Source organism: Apium graveolens, chromosome 5 (genome assembly GCF_009905375.1).
Source record: "Apium graveolens cultivar Ventura chromosome 5, ASM990537v1, whole genome shotgun sequence".
Taxonomy (NCBI): domain Eukaryota; kingdom Viridiplantae; phylum Streptophyta; class Magnoliopsida; order Apiales; family Apiaceae; genus Apium; species Apium graveolens.
In genome coordinates, this window is record NC_133651.1 from 85672490 (window position 1) to 85686941 (window position 14452).

General features: G+C 32.8%; 1 protein-coding gene across 1 annotated transcript; it reads right to left on the reverse strand.

The window, feature by feature from the left end:
• Window positions 1–1277: 1277 nt before the first annotated feature.
• LOC141724226 (RGG repeats nuclear RNA binding protein A-like) lies at window positions 1278–8226 on the reverse strand. The gene is made up of 7 exons (XM_074526286.1): window positions 7849–8226; window positions 5850–6150; window positions 5629–5694; window positions 5408–5540; window positions 4060–4218; window positions 3918–3974; window positions 1278–1676 (listed from the first exon to the last, which is right to left on the reverse strand). Exons 1-7 carry the CDS (start codon window positions 8024–8026, stop codon window positions 1494–1496), a joined length of 1077 nt encoding a protein of 358 aa, XP_074382387.1. The 5' UTR covers window positions 8027–8226; the 3' UTR covers window positions 1278–1493.
• Between the last annotated feature and the right edge of the window lie 6226 nt (window positions 8227–14452).

The window sequence follows — 14452 nt, forward strand, 5'->3', positions numbered from 1 at the left end:
ATTTAAAACAGTTTTTCGGTTTCGGTTAACCATTCATCGGTTTCAATTTTTATTCAGTTTTTTATACATTTTTTATTTGTACGATTTTTTGTTGGTAATGTGTTGGATAAAAAAATAACATCAAGTTAAATGATAATATTACATTAATCATCAAAGATTTATCACTTTAGAATTCGTTAAATAAAATTTATATATTTCATAAAATTATTTTTTGAATGTATAATTCATATTACTTTAAATAATAGATACGAAATATGATAAAAATATATGTTCACAACAATGAAAAAAGGAGTATATATCAAAACATATGATAAAATTGATTATATACATATTAAAAAATTATGATTTAAGAGTATTTACATATTAATCTTAATTAATTTATGGTATTATACTATACAATTATACTAATATTAAATAAATATTAGAACCGGGTTATGATAATATATACATGTATATATAAATAATATTATATATATAATAGCGGTGCGGTTAATTTCGGTTCGGTTTTGATTGAAAACCTGAACAGAAACCGCACCGCTAATTCGGTTTTTGTCGGTTCGGTTTTCTTCGGTTTTTTTAGTAATTTGGTTTTTTCGGTTTGGCTTATTGGTTTTTTTTCCGGTTATTTTTTCGGTTTTGGGTTTTTCCTGCTCACCCCTACATTCATTCCCCTTCCCCTGCCTCTTGTGGGAGATAATCGGCTTCTGGCGTCTGAATATATAAATACCAGTGTAATGGTTTAGTTGTTACTCGTCAGCTCTGCTCTCAGCTTTATACACTAGCGACTAGACAATAGAAATCGCTTCTTGAAATCCAAATTTCAATTCGAGCAAGATAGTACAGTGAAGCTAGCAAATGAAATAAAAGAACCCACAGTGGATGTAATTGCCCAAGCCTCAAGAATTCTATGGTCATTTTGCTCATGATTGAATCGTGTCAAGAGCCAAATTAAGTGTGGAAGAATATCTACCAAACCAATTAATTTTCATTTGAAATAACCAGTTAATTTCGCATTGCTACAGGCATGAGGTAACCTGCTGACTGCTTTCATAAGAAAGTGTTTTGAAATGAGCAGAAGTTAAAAACGTAACGTTTTCATTTTTTAAGGGTTTTCTATTCCAAAAAATCAAAATCTCATTTTACTATATTTTCTGACACAGCTATAAATTGTTGGTAATTTCTCCTCAAGTCAGTTTTCCCCGAGATGCCTTTTGTCATACAATAACAAACTGGCTCTATGACTCCCACATCTCTTTTTTGGTACCCACGAATCTAGCTTCAGGAAAAACGTATAGATTTAGTCGGGAAAAAAGAAAATTCAACTCCTGTATCGCAGGCACAGCTGTAGCTGAACAAGGCAATTAGAATCTGAAACAACAGAAATTTACATACAACCAACAACCAACAACCAAAGATAGAATTTGATTTCTTTGGTATAAGTAAAAAACTCTGCATCCTTTCAGTACGTCAGAATTTACTTGAGAGAACAAAGTTCATTTACCACCCAAGGTTGGAAACTGGCTAGGATCTTCAATGGCCGGGGCTTTCTCGTAGCTGCTCATTCCACTGCTGCCACTGAAACTTCCTCCTCTAAAACCACGTCCACGACCCCGACCTCCAGAACTGTAGTAAGTTTCCCCCTCAGCAGGCTTTAAAAACTCATTAATGCTAAAGGACTGCAGAGAACAAATCTTTTAATTACAGGTGGCAAGAAAAAGAAATTTAAGCGAATAAATTTACTCTTGATAACAATAATTTGCAAAACTGAAAATTTTCTAATGGAAATGGTTCTCAACTTCTTAGAAATTTTGGGAAAGGGGTTGTTATTGGTTAACCAATATAATAGAACTTAGGAAATAGAACCAAGCAAGAAAACCACTTGCAAGACAAAAACAAAGGGACTTGGGATTTTTGGCAAATAATAGGTGTTGAGCCCCCACTACACCAGCAAGAAAATGGTAGGAACGTGTAGTTTCTATACTGAGGGTTCATGCTATTGTAAAGGCCATTTTTCTAATCCCATTCAATTTAAATCTTGCAAAGTAGAAAATTTACAGCAAACGGAGTTGTATAGAAACCCTTTGTAATGGATTGAAGTCATGGTTGTCACTTCGCTTCTGAAATGATTTTTGTAGCTCTTTCTGGCGACTGGGAATCGACTGGTCGAGGTCGACTAGAAGCCCCAGTGTTCGACCGGTTCATGAATTAAAAAAAATGTTGTCCAGCACCCCAGTTTCAGAAAAGGCCCATTAATTAATAACCTACTATCCTTAAAACAATAGCCCAGTACATCAATGACTTACACACACTTTATACACACACACACACGAATATCCATATATATACCGTTATATACACACAAACATGTATACACTATTTAACTGTTCTAACTTATTTAAGCACTTGCACTTTGTCATTTACTTATTTATACACAGTTACACACTATTCTTGTGGCATATGCTGATAAAAATCAAACTAATGATCATGCTTATGGCCCGTTTAATATTCTTGTCGGCTGTGGCTTTATCTTCTTAGGTTTAATATCTCCTATGTATATAAGATAAAAAGGAGGAAATAGTTTATTAAAAGTTAAAATACACATATATAATATATTTATATATATATATATCTATATATCATTAATTTATAATTTTATACATTGTCGACTAGTCACGACTCGACTTGCCGGACAGACTTACCGACGTAACAACCATGTTGAAAGTATAGAGATAGTTAAGAACTCAATGCTCCAAGAAGTGACCATGCTCAATGATTACCACAATCAACACTGTTTATAAAAAATATTGATTTGATGAAGTCACTAAAAGGCAACAATGTTATCGAGCCCGAGTACCTTCTCATTAAAGGGAAAAAACCAACATAAAAGTAATTACTTTGTCAGACAAAATACATGCACATACAGGAAGGACGATCTACATTTTAATCTAAACCGGGTGGCGTGTCGAGTAGATTAGGTTTAGATACTATGATCAACTTAATTAACTACAAGATCAAAGTACTTCATTTAACTTACCTCATCTATCACCGAAATTTTAAATGGAGTCCAAAAAAAAAGTTACATTAAAGGCTTGATATTGTCAGTTTCTAACTACATGACCAGCGATTTTACAGGTTAGCCCAACTTAAGATGATCTTGTTGGTTTAAATGTCAAATCAACTTGAAATTGTTACATTGCTAACACAAGATTGCATGTAATAATATCCACAAACCAAACCAAAGATGTCATACAAATTTGACATGCATGTGAAATAATTGTTTGATATTTTTCTACCATGTCTTTCTTTCTACAATATTTTCTTCTGTGTGACAGATAAATAGGGAAGTGGGTATTCTGCAATCTAGTGATTAAAATTTCTACTTGTCTCCATCTGCGTCAGTCACTGTATTCTGAAATTCGTGGTTTCTTTATGTTTAGAAGTGTTTACTTCTCTTCTATTTTTTGTCATATTTATCTGTATCCTTAGGATATCCTAATTTGTAATTTTTATTTATTTTTAATTGCATTTCCTTCTTTTTAATCTAAATATTAAAGTTTATACATGAAAACATCGGATCAAGATGCACTGCAGAACAGAAGGTAATGCAGTCGCTAAAACTAGTGGTTTTTGCATTGCCATAATGCTTCAACATCGATGGAAAACTTGATAGCTACAGTAGAAGTTATTCTATTTCGTAGATACATAGAACATCAATTATCCTCTCATGGCTGAGAAGACTAGCTGATAAGGTAAACAGATCATTTACAGATGCAGATTCTATGATGGAACAAGGTGACAGACCACATCAGAGTACACAAAAATCTAAAAAATTAAACTAACAGATGCAGAAGACCATGATAATGCTCTATGATATTGCAGGTTATTTACTCAAAAGATGATTAGGCAACAAATGGTACCTTCTTCACTCTTTCCTCTTTCTCAGCATTATCTTTCCGCTTATCTTTGTCAGAACCCTGGAGAAACATTTAAAATCATAAATGCATACAACAAATATATAATATATTGTAACCAAGGCAGTATATGTACATAATATCTCACCAATTTAGCGAATATTTCATCATTGCTTTTCTTGTTTGATAGCTGTTGCATGGATGCAAGCTCTTTGTCCATTTCTACCTTCCTTGCCTCAGTTTTAAGTGACTCCAGTGCTTTTCTTTTCTCTTCCAAAACCTTTTCATACTCTTCCAGTGTCATCTCCTGCAATACACAAAATTTATTAACTTGAGAACATCATATCATAAGTCAATAGATAGATGTATAGAAACTTAGGAAACGAACCACTAATACAAACACAAACATTTTTTCTTTTGTGATGTGAACTTGTGACACTTTATTTACCAAATTAGTGTCCAGGCGTATCTGACAACTTCATTAGACATACTAATGCATAGCGAAATATACAGGCAGCACAGGCACCTAGTTATTAACTGAATTAATTAATTGCCACCTACTGAATTTTGTCTGAACTAACAGGATTCTTGTCTTCACACCAGTCAGTGAACCTCGGAAGAATAAGCACAGATCAAACAAACAGGAAAATGAATCTTGTATCTGTAGCAGACTACAGAGTGAGTAGCTTATGGTAACAACTCCCTCCTAGCCTCTCCCCCCCCCCTCCTACGCTTTAGGTCTTGCTTCTATGAGATATTATTTCAAAATATATTACCCACTTTGACTTTAAACAATAATTAATTCTATTACAATATTTGTTGTCAACCTGTCACTCACTTGTTACTTCACAAAGAAGTTGAGAGTAGAGGACCCATTGATCTCTCTTTAATAAGGGCTGTTTGACTAAATATATCAAACTAACTCCAAGTTTAAGAACAAAGAGGTTAAGAAGCTGGGTAGGTATGATCAGCTTGGCCTAGATAATTAGCTAAATGTTCAACTTATGGTGCCATTTTAAATATGTTTAGAACAATAAGTCATATACACTTCTTTGACTATTATCATAAAAGAGACAAACTAGGCACAATGAATTCCTAAAATTGTACTTTGCACTATGAAAGAAGTAGCAAATCATAAGTTCAAGACAATACATCCCACGGATGGTTCAGCAACTTTAATATAACGATTCAAACAGGAGGCTTTTGTTAAAAATAAAACTTCTGTTCTTTCTTGTACAGGGAAGTCCTTATTTTCACCGCATGAAGAAGCTTATTTGTATTTTACAACTATCACAGGACGTATTAAAATATGATATCCATAGCCAAGCAACAATACCAATGTCATAAAGAACCAACAATTTTACTAGTCAGCTCAGAAAAAACATGCGGAGAACTATCTTAAAGTCTTACATGAGCTTAGATCCTATATTATGATCATATAATTGATTACTATAAAACTGGGAGGGATGGGACACTTAATAAAGCTTGACATCTACCTTATTCTCTGGCTCCTTTTCTTCAGTCTCATTTTCGGCTTTGTACTTGGTTCCATCCTCTGCACCTTCTTCTCCAGAGGGCTTTTTAGCATCCACACTTTTCCCACCTTCAACGGAAAATTCCTCAGTCACCCTGGAGGAAGAAGATATGTCAAGTGTCGAAGTAGAAAAATTATCGGAAACCACATCACAAAGTTTTAAAGATCATCAGTAAAACTCACTGAGAAATTTCATCAGTTGGTGATCCCCAGTTCCCTTGACCAGAACCTTCGCGCTTGTACTCATATCTGCAGATCAGATTAGGTGATTAAAGAACATATCAAAATTGCAGCATACCTAGAATACTAAACATACAGTACTTCCCAGATTAAGCAATAAATATCAAGTCTGAATAAAAGGTGAAACAGAGGTTCCACTACAACAAAACAAAAGGATGTAGTACCCGTGCCCCGTCCCACTACGACGTTCAAATACTCGACGATTGGGAGTCTCGTTTCCTTCCTCCCCACCATGGCGACCACCGCGGAATCCACTACGAGGTCCACCATAGATGCCACGCCTTTCAACAGTTCTCGAAGAATCACTTCCATCAATAGCACCTCGACTACCACCAAGCCCACTGTTGCTGAAGGAGCTATCATTGCCGGCAAAGTCTCTGTTATATCCCCCTCCTCCACGGCGCCCATAGCCACGTCCACCACCGCGTCCTCCTCCACGGACACCTTCGCTCTTTGCTTCTTTCACTGAAAATTTGATAATCTCAAACACAAATTAACTAGAAGAAACATAACTTAATAGAGATTCAACATGCATCTCATTATTTGTGCTTATAACCACAATGGTAAAAGTATTATAAACTCAACTATAATTTTTTTTAAAGCAACAGATAACAAACAATAGATATCCAATGCATTAAACCAATAAGAACATAACTAGCCACTAGAAAAGCATAAAAATCGACAAATTATGCCACAAAGGTATTATCTTAACTTGTACAGCTACAGGCATCAATTAAAGTGAGTAGCATTTGTAGACACCCATAATCACAAATATGAAATAGCCTTCATGGTCCCAACTTAACATACTTAAATAGCCGAGAGATAGATGCTGCTGTTACAGTTTAATCAATCAGATATATTTCTATACTAATTCCACTGGCTGCTTAACTGCAATAGTGTAGTGTCACTATAAGAAACTATGCCCCACGAAGAACTACTAAGATCTAATTATTGAAGAATTAATATTGAATGTATGTTGCTCAATAACTTTGTCGAATCAAACTACACGCAAAATGAGGCAGCAACTTGAAATGTTCTAAAGAACGTAAAGAGTTCGTAAGTTTTGTGAAAGGTTTAACCATTATAAAAGAAATTAATGTGAATCAGAGTAGCAGCAAGTTTTCTCTCCGACAAATGCCTCGATTATTTTGAGAAGTATTATAGATTAGATTAAAGTCACAATCATTTGTAAGCATTCTAATTAAAAATCGGCGTGATAAACACGAATATAAATATAGAAGTCTTACATAGACTAACAATAAAACCACGTAACTTCAAATGTAAAAAATGGAAACAGGATGTCTTAAATGCATTTTAACCAAGCCATACAAAAAATTAATGTCAAAAATTACAAATAAAAACACATTATTACATGGACTGTTCGGCTAAGATGTTATAAATGCCACTCAAAAGTATATATAGCTACTTTTTCTAAATACAATATTCATGTTGTTTCTATTCCTAATTTTAACCAATATTTTGAAGTATGAATTATTTGTTTAACGTCCAAACCATAGGTTGCTATCACCAGTGTACACAACATTAAAAATATGTAGTATCGACGATATCATTTCATGATGAATTTAATCGTTGACAGCAACGGAAATATTTACATTTACAGAGGTTCAAGTCAAAGTAAAAAGCTATCACCTCATATAGCATGATTTATGCTATGGTTATTATCATACGGTTTATATGATAGATATATTTCACTGATTGATTTTAACGTGTTCTCATTATTAGCACTAAATTCTTACATTCTACGCATTCAAAGGTTATACACATTGAAAAATACAACGATTAAGTTTTTACATGTATCGATCCCTATAAGCAATACAATTCTAATATCTAGTCAAGACAACATCAATCCAGCAAATATATAGCAAACCAAATCAGCCGAAACATAATACGCCAAAACAACATAACACATACAACCTAAATAAACCAATCATGTCATATCAAACAATACAATTAGGCATTAGCACTGATCCATAACATTCAAACTACACGCATTAATCCGTGTATGCAAATTATACACTAACAAAACATCATCAAAAGTAATTCCGTAAACTCAAACACTATAACATAATATAAACAACAAATTCATCAACTAATAAATATAAATCACAAAATATATGCGTCAAACATAATTAAGAGTCTCACCAGCCTGCGCTGGCGGCACAGGCTTCGACGGAAGCTTCGCCTGTTTTGCCGGCTGTTTAGCAACCGGAGGCGCCGGAGCAGCAGATGGAGCTTTCTTCTGCAGCTGAATAGCAACTAAGTGTGAAACGTCGTCGTTATCATCGTCGCCGAGCAAATCGAACGGGTTCGCAGTCGCCATTTTTCGTTTATTTAGAGTAATTTACAGGTATTTGAAGGTTTATTTAACTTAATTGTAGCTCCAATTCATATTGATAAGTGTGTGTATTTGGATAGAAATAAAAGGAGCAATTTGAAGAAGAGAAAAATGGATAGAAACCCTAGCCGCGAGGAAATTAGTGTCAGAGGAGTGATCTACAAAGTGGACTTGTGTTGTGTGTGTGATAAAATAACTTTTTATTGCTAACCATAATAACATTAAAATATTAGAGTAGAAACTCAATATAACAATATTTTATTTTATAATAACTTCCTCGTTATAATAAAAAATTACTGAGCCATTTTTAATTAATAATAACCTCAACATTATAATACTCTATATTTTTTGTAAGTACATTTTTTATTAACTTTTCTCTATATAAAAATAATATATATAGATATACATATATGTTTGATAGGTATATATTTAATAATATACTAGTATATAATCCGTACGATGCACGTTTCTTTTTATCATATATATTATAAATTCTAATTTTGATTATACCTCTTAAAAAATATTATTTTTTATATAATTTTAATATGTTGCCGGCAGAATTCAAACCTTATATCTATTAAATAATACTAATTTTTAAGAATAAATCTAACAGTCAAAAACGGCCGACAACCAAACTTTTAATGTTTCGTCTTTAATATAATAGTATAGATAGAAATATAATATAAGTGTCCTATTTTAGATATAATTGAATTGATAGTCGATTAATTTTAGGTGTCCTGTTTTAAATCTAATATAAAGTGTCATAATTTATATTGTACTATTTTAAATATAATAGAATTGATAGTCGAGTAATTTTAGGTGTCTTGTTTTAAATATAATATTAAGTGTTTTATTTTAAATATAATAGAACGACCAACAACCAATAACCAAACTTTTAATGTTTTGTTTTTAATATAATAGTATAGATAGTTTTCTTACATAAATAAACATGAAAAACAATTTAAATTTTTTTCCCGTTAGTTTGCGTGCCAATGATCACCTTGTCAATTTGTTTCAAAAAAATCATATATTTAATATTATGTTATGTAATTTTTCTTAAAAAATTATGATATATCTTTTAAATTAATGTATTTGAGATCTATAAATAATTTTTTTAATTAATTTTTCAAATTCGAAATTTAAATGTCAACCTCGGCTAAAGAATAATCTCTGTATAATAATATTTTTTGTAGGCTCCAAAGATATTACTGTATAGAAATTTTGATGTACTCATATGTAAACACCAAATGTTTTTTTATTACGAGTTTGTGCCAATATATTTTGATAACATTTTTCACAAGGCGCAAAATCCAGATTTTTTTTATAGAAAGTGGATTATTATGAAAATAAGATTTAATTTCACTAATATCAACTTAACTACAATATTTGTGTACACACATATTTTTTTATTAAATTTCATATATGTTTGTATATATATGTGTGTGTGATTTGATTGCTTGTCAATGTATTTTGATTTATTTATATGTATAATACTCACAATTTTTGTTCTTATTCTTACAGATGATTATTCACGGCCTTCTATCTTCTTAGGAACGGGTATTCATTGCATTTCGTTAATTAATTTAAAAGTTTGGCATATTTTAACCACTGTTTTCTGGATATATAACTATACCGTATTTTTGGAGTCCAACTATTTTGATGATAATTCTAAATAACTTTATTTTAAATTTTTTTGTTATTTTTTTGCAGAATGGTATTAAAATGGAAGACTAGGAAATTGAATAAGATTTATCATCTCTGTTTGATGAGGTATAGATCCACATAATTATATGTATTTCCTTTGTGGTATAACGTTAAAAAGTGTAGATTTATTGATATTATGTATGTTTTGTATTTCTTTAATATAGTAGAGTAATGCTCATAGAACTACTCTTTATTTTTCGGAAGGTGGGAGAAAAGGATATGGGTTATTACATTCAATTAATGAGATTTGGTAGCTTATCTACGTATTTGATTTTTTTTTGTTTACATGATGTTCATACATTTGATTTGATTTTTTGTAGATGATTAAATGTGTCTGCTCTCTCTCGAGAACCAGGTAATAACAACCCACTTATTGCTGATAATTTGTATTTTTGCAATTTTTATGCTTATTATCTCTTTTACGTTTTGATATTTTTATCTTTTATCTCGATTCATATTTTTAATTTTTAGTTTTGTGTAGAAACATGAATTCGAGAATGGAAGAAATAGCATGAGATTCTCTCAATTTTACTAAAAATCTGGATGCGGAAAAATTAAACTGGAATGGAGGTCACTAAGATTTTCTTGCAAAGAGTAGCTCTCCATTTCAATCTCTCTCTCTCTACCAAGTTTATGATTTAAATTATAGTTTTTTTCTCATATTTAAAATTTAAACACATGCATCTGCATTTTCTCCTTATTTTATAATTCGATTAATTTCATTAGAATCATACTAAAATTTACATACCATATACGGGTGAATGTGGGTCATAAAATTTACGAATTGACATTTCACCATTCACGTGGCCTTTCAAGTAGTGAAACCATTTCTCATAAATTCTTGTTCACAGCAAATGCATTCTCGATTCTCATCCCAAGATTTTAAACTTACGTACTTTCAATTATCTACTATTTACATGGCTTGAGTGCCCTTACTATTTATCTTGTTTAATTATTGTCTTTCTTACCTTTTCAATTTTGTTGGTAACTCAAATGCACATGCCTACTGTTCCAGTGACTTTTTCGAAGCCAGTGGCCAATTTCAACTTTATTGAAAGTTTGATGTTGGTCTGTGCATTTTTGAAAGTCAGTGGTTGATGTCTGTTTCTCTGCAAACCTCGATCATTAAAGTATAATTAACCCTTATAAATATAATACTTCTACGCCCTTCGCGAATACATTTATACAACTCCCTTATAACAATACAATATGCAAACATGCAAACTCTTGTATAGAAATTGATAATCATATAGATGACACGAGTATGATAATCAACGTCACCAACAACTATGTACTATATCCTCCCTTCGACCCCTTCTCTTCCTAAATCTCTATTTCTCTCTCTCCTTTTCATTATATACATCTATGAGCAGATCATATGCTTACGCCAAACTCATTATGGAGTACTAGAGATCTCGATAAGCCTTTGTACTTATCGAGATATCAAGTGTTCAAATGAATCAAACTGGAGATCTCGAAGTATAGTCTCAAAGTACAGAACTATAGATCAGTTTAATATCCAAGATAAACAATCAACAAATAATCCAACAGCTGAATTGACAAGTCTACAAAAAGCAGCTTGAAGTGTGTGCAAGATCAATGACAAAGATTAACTGACAGAGGAAGATTAAAGTAAACACGGAATACTAAAGATATGCTAAGCCAGGAATGGAAGATTTGCTTTTCTATAAATAGAAATGACAAGTGACAGTTTAGAAAAGTTAATAGTATATTTATTATCCACTGTATAAACCAGCAGTTAACTGAGTTATAAAGTTAACACTGGTCCTCTAGTTAGATGTAACAATTTAGATCAAAATTCTTGTAACACTCTCGAGAAGAAGCTGAGCTCATTAACTTCGAAGAGCTCAGAAATTTTGTAGCAAAATATCTTAATTTTTAATATAAAAATTAAGTGAGTTTTGAAGATCTGTGTTCTTTATTTTATGCAAGTTTAATTTCTGCATGAACACTTTTCTATACAAGATTTAATTTACTTTGTTCAACCATTATCTTTCAATAAAAACCTAAAATCAGAAAAAAACACATTCACCCCCCTCTGTGTGTGATTCATTACCTAACAAGTGGTATTAGAGCAAAATCTGAAAAAAATAGATTCAAGATCTTGGAAGAATGAATACAAAGAAAATCAGTAGCATCAAAATCCCTACCTTTGACAAAGCTAACTACACTCTTTGAAAAAAGAAGATAATGTTGTTTATCAAGATGGCCAATCCACTCTATGTTCAGATTCTCAAGAATGGACCCTTCATTCCTATGATAAGAGTTGAGGAATCTACAGATGAAGACATGGTCATACTAGCTCGTTATGCTCCTAAAGATCCAGCTGAGTATTCTGACCCTGAAAAGGAGAAAGTGTCCCCGGACAACAACTTACAATTGATATTGATTGAGTCACTTGACAATGTGATGTACAACAACATTGTCAACTGTGACACTGCTAAACAAATATGGGAGAAGATTGAAATACTCTGTGAAGGAACTGAGGAAGTTAGATCTAATAAAAGAAGAATACTAATTTCACAGTATGAGGGTTTTATGGCTAAGCCCAAGGAAAGCATTACTGAAGTGTTTGAAAGATTTAATAAGCTGATAAATGACTTGCAGTTTCATGACAAGTACTATGAAGCTGAAGAGGTGAATCTAAAGTTCTTGCTTACTCTTCCTGATCATTTGGAACAGAAAATCTCAGCAATTAGGGAAGGGAGAGACTTGAGCAGGATAACTCTGGAAGTTCTATATGGAATTCTCAAAACCTATGAACTAGAGATGATTCAAAGGCAATCATTGAGATCTGGCCAAGGACATGTTGTAGATGGTTCAAGTGCTTTAATAGTAAATGAAGGCCAAACATCCAATGATGAACCCAGATCTCATACCTCAGTTACCTCAACAAGTGAGCGGAGAACAATTGATTCACAGGAGCAAGTCATACTAGAATTGGAAAAGGATGAGTTCTACACTCTTGAAGAACTAGATGAGCTAGATCAGTCAATGTCTTATCTGGCTAGAAAATTCTCTAACATTAGAGTAAGGAAGCCAAGATACTTCAAAAGTAAAGGACAATCTTTTAACAAAGACAACAGCTGGAAAGAGAAAGGGAAGTATAATTCTGATAGCAAAAGTGATTACAAAACTGGATCTGTTGACAGATCTAATATAAGGTGCTTCAGCTGTGATAAACTAGGTCACTTTGCTACAGAATGCAGGATACCCAAGAAGGCAAAGAAAGATAAGGCTTATCTTGAACTTGAAGCAAAGTATGAAGCTCTTCTGAAGAAATAGCAAAGCAAAGTTTATATTGTAGAAGGTAAAAGTTGGGATGATTCTGAAAATGATGAAGATGAAGAACTTGGAAGCTATGCACTCATGGCATTGGAACGAGGAGAATCATCCTCATCTAAATCACATGTACCAACTCTTACCTCCACTGATTTAAATGAGAATCAATAATAGGAAACTGTTAAAAAAATGAGCACAAAAATGTTTCACATTCATACAAGCATGGTTGCTACTAATGAAGAAGTTAGCAGATTAACAAAGTTAAATGAGAAGCTTGAAAGTGAAAAAAAAGAAGTTAAATTGTTGATAGTGGAGCTTGAAGCCTTCAAATAAGAAAATGGCTATCTGAAAAACAAGCTCAAGTGTGCAAATGAGATTGAGGGTGTGCGAAGAGAAAAACTGGAGAAAAGTGAAGTAAAGTTGAAGTCCTTCAAGAATGCATCTGAATTGATTGGTCAGTACCGTGAGAAAAACAAACCATGTGCAAACATTTCCATTGGTCTTGATTATAATACCTTAAACAACAAGAAGAATAACACCGGTGACAGAGGAAAAGCAACAAAGAGTGAAAATGTTCCAGCAATGCGGAAAAATGTTGGGTCACCAGTATTTAAGGCTTGTGAGGTAAACTTCAGTGAAGAAGAATTGATTATCAAGCAAGAAATTACAGATGAGGATAATAAAAAGAAGAATGCAGATTCAATTCAATCTTCCAAGGTTGAAGAAAATCTCATGGACAACCAAAGTACCAAGAAACCTGTCAAAGAAACCAAGATTGAAGATGCAAGTAAGAAGAAGAAAAATAGAAGTGGGAGAATTGGGAAAAACAAAAGCAACAATCTGAACTATGTTGCAGATATTCCTGGAAAGAAGTGTGGAATATGTAGTTCTACAAATCATCTAACTCATCTTTGTAAAAAGGGTGTTAGTAAGCCAACTGAAGGAACTTGCAAATACAATGAAGCAGGTTTAGATGATCCCTACTCATTTTGTGATAAGTTTGATTGCATCCCTTGCAACTTGAAAGTGATGAAGAGTTGCCACAAACTGAGAGTAGACCTAAAAGAAACATAAATTGAGTCTACATCAGAAAGGGAAAATGCACAACAATCATTGAACTCTATTTCATCTGAAATAAATCACTCTACTTCTATTAAATCAGTTAACAAGAAGAAAGTACCCAACACTGCTTGGGTTACTAAACACACCTGAGTCTCATTGTGTGCAGGGAAAAGTGAAGAAAGTCATATGGATCATTGACAGTGGATGTTCCAGACATATGACAGGTGATAAGGCCATGCTATCACAGTTCGAGGAGAAAGCTGGCCCATTGGTGACCTTTGGAGACAACAATAAAAGATTCACAATGGGATATGGCAAGTTTGTTTCTGAAAATGTTGTCAT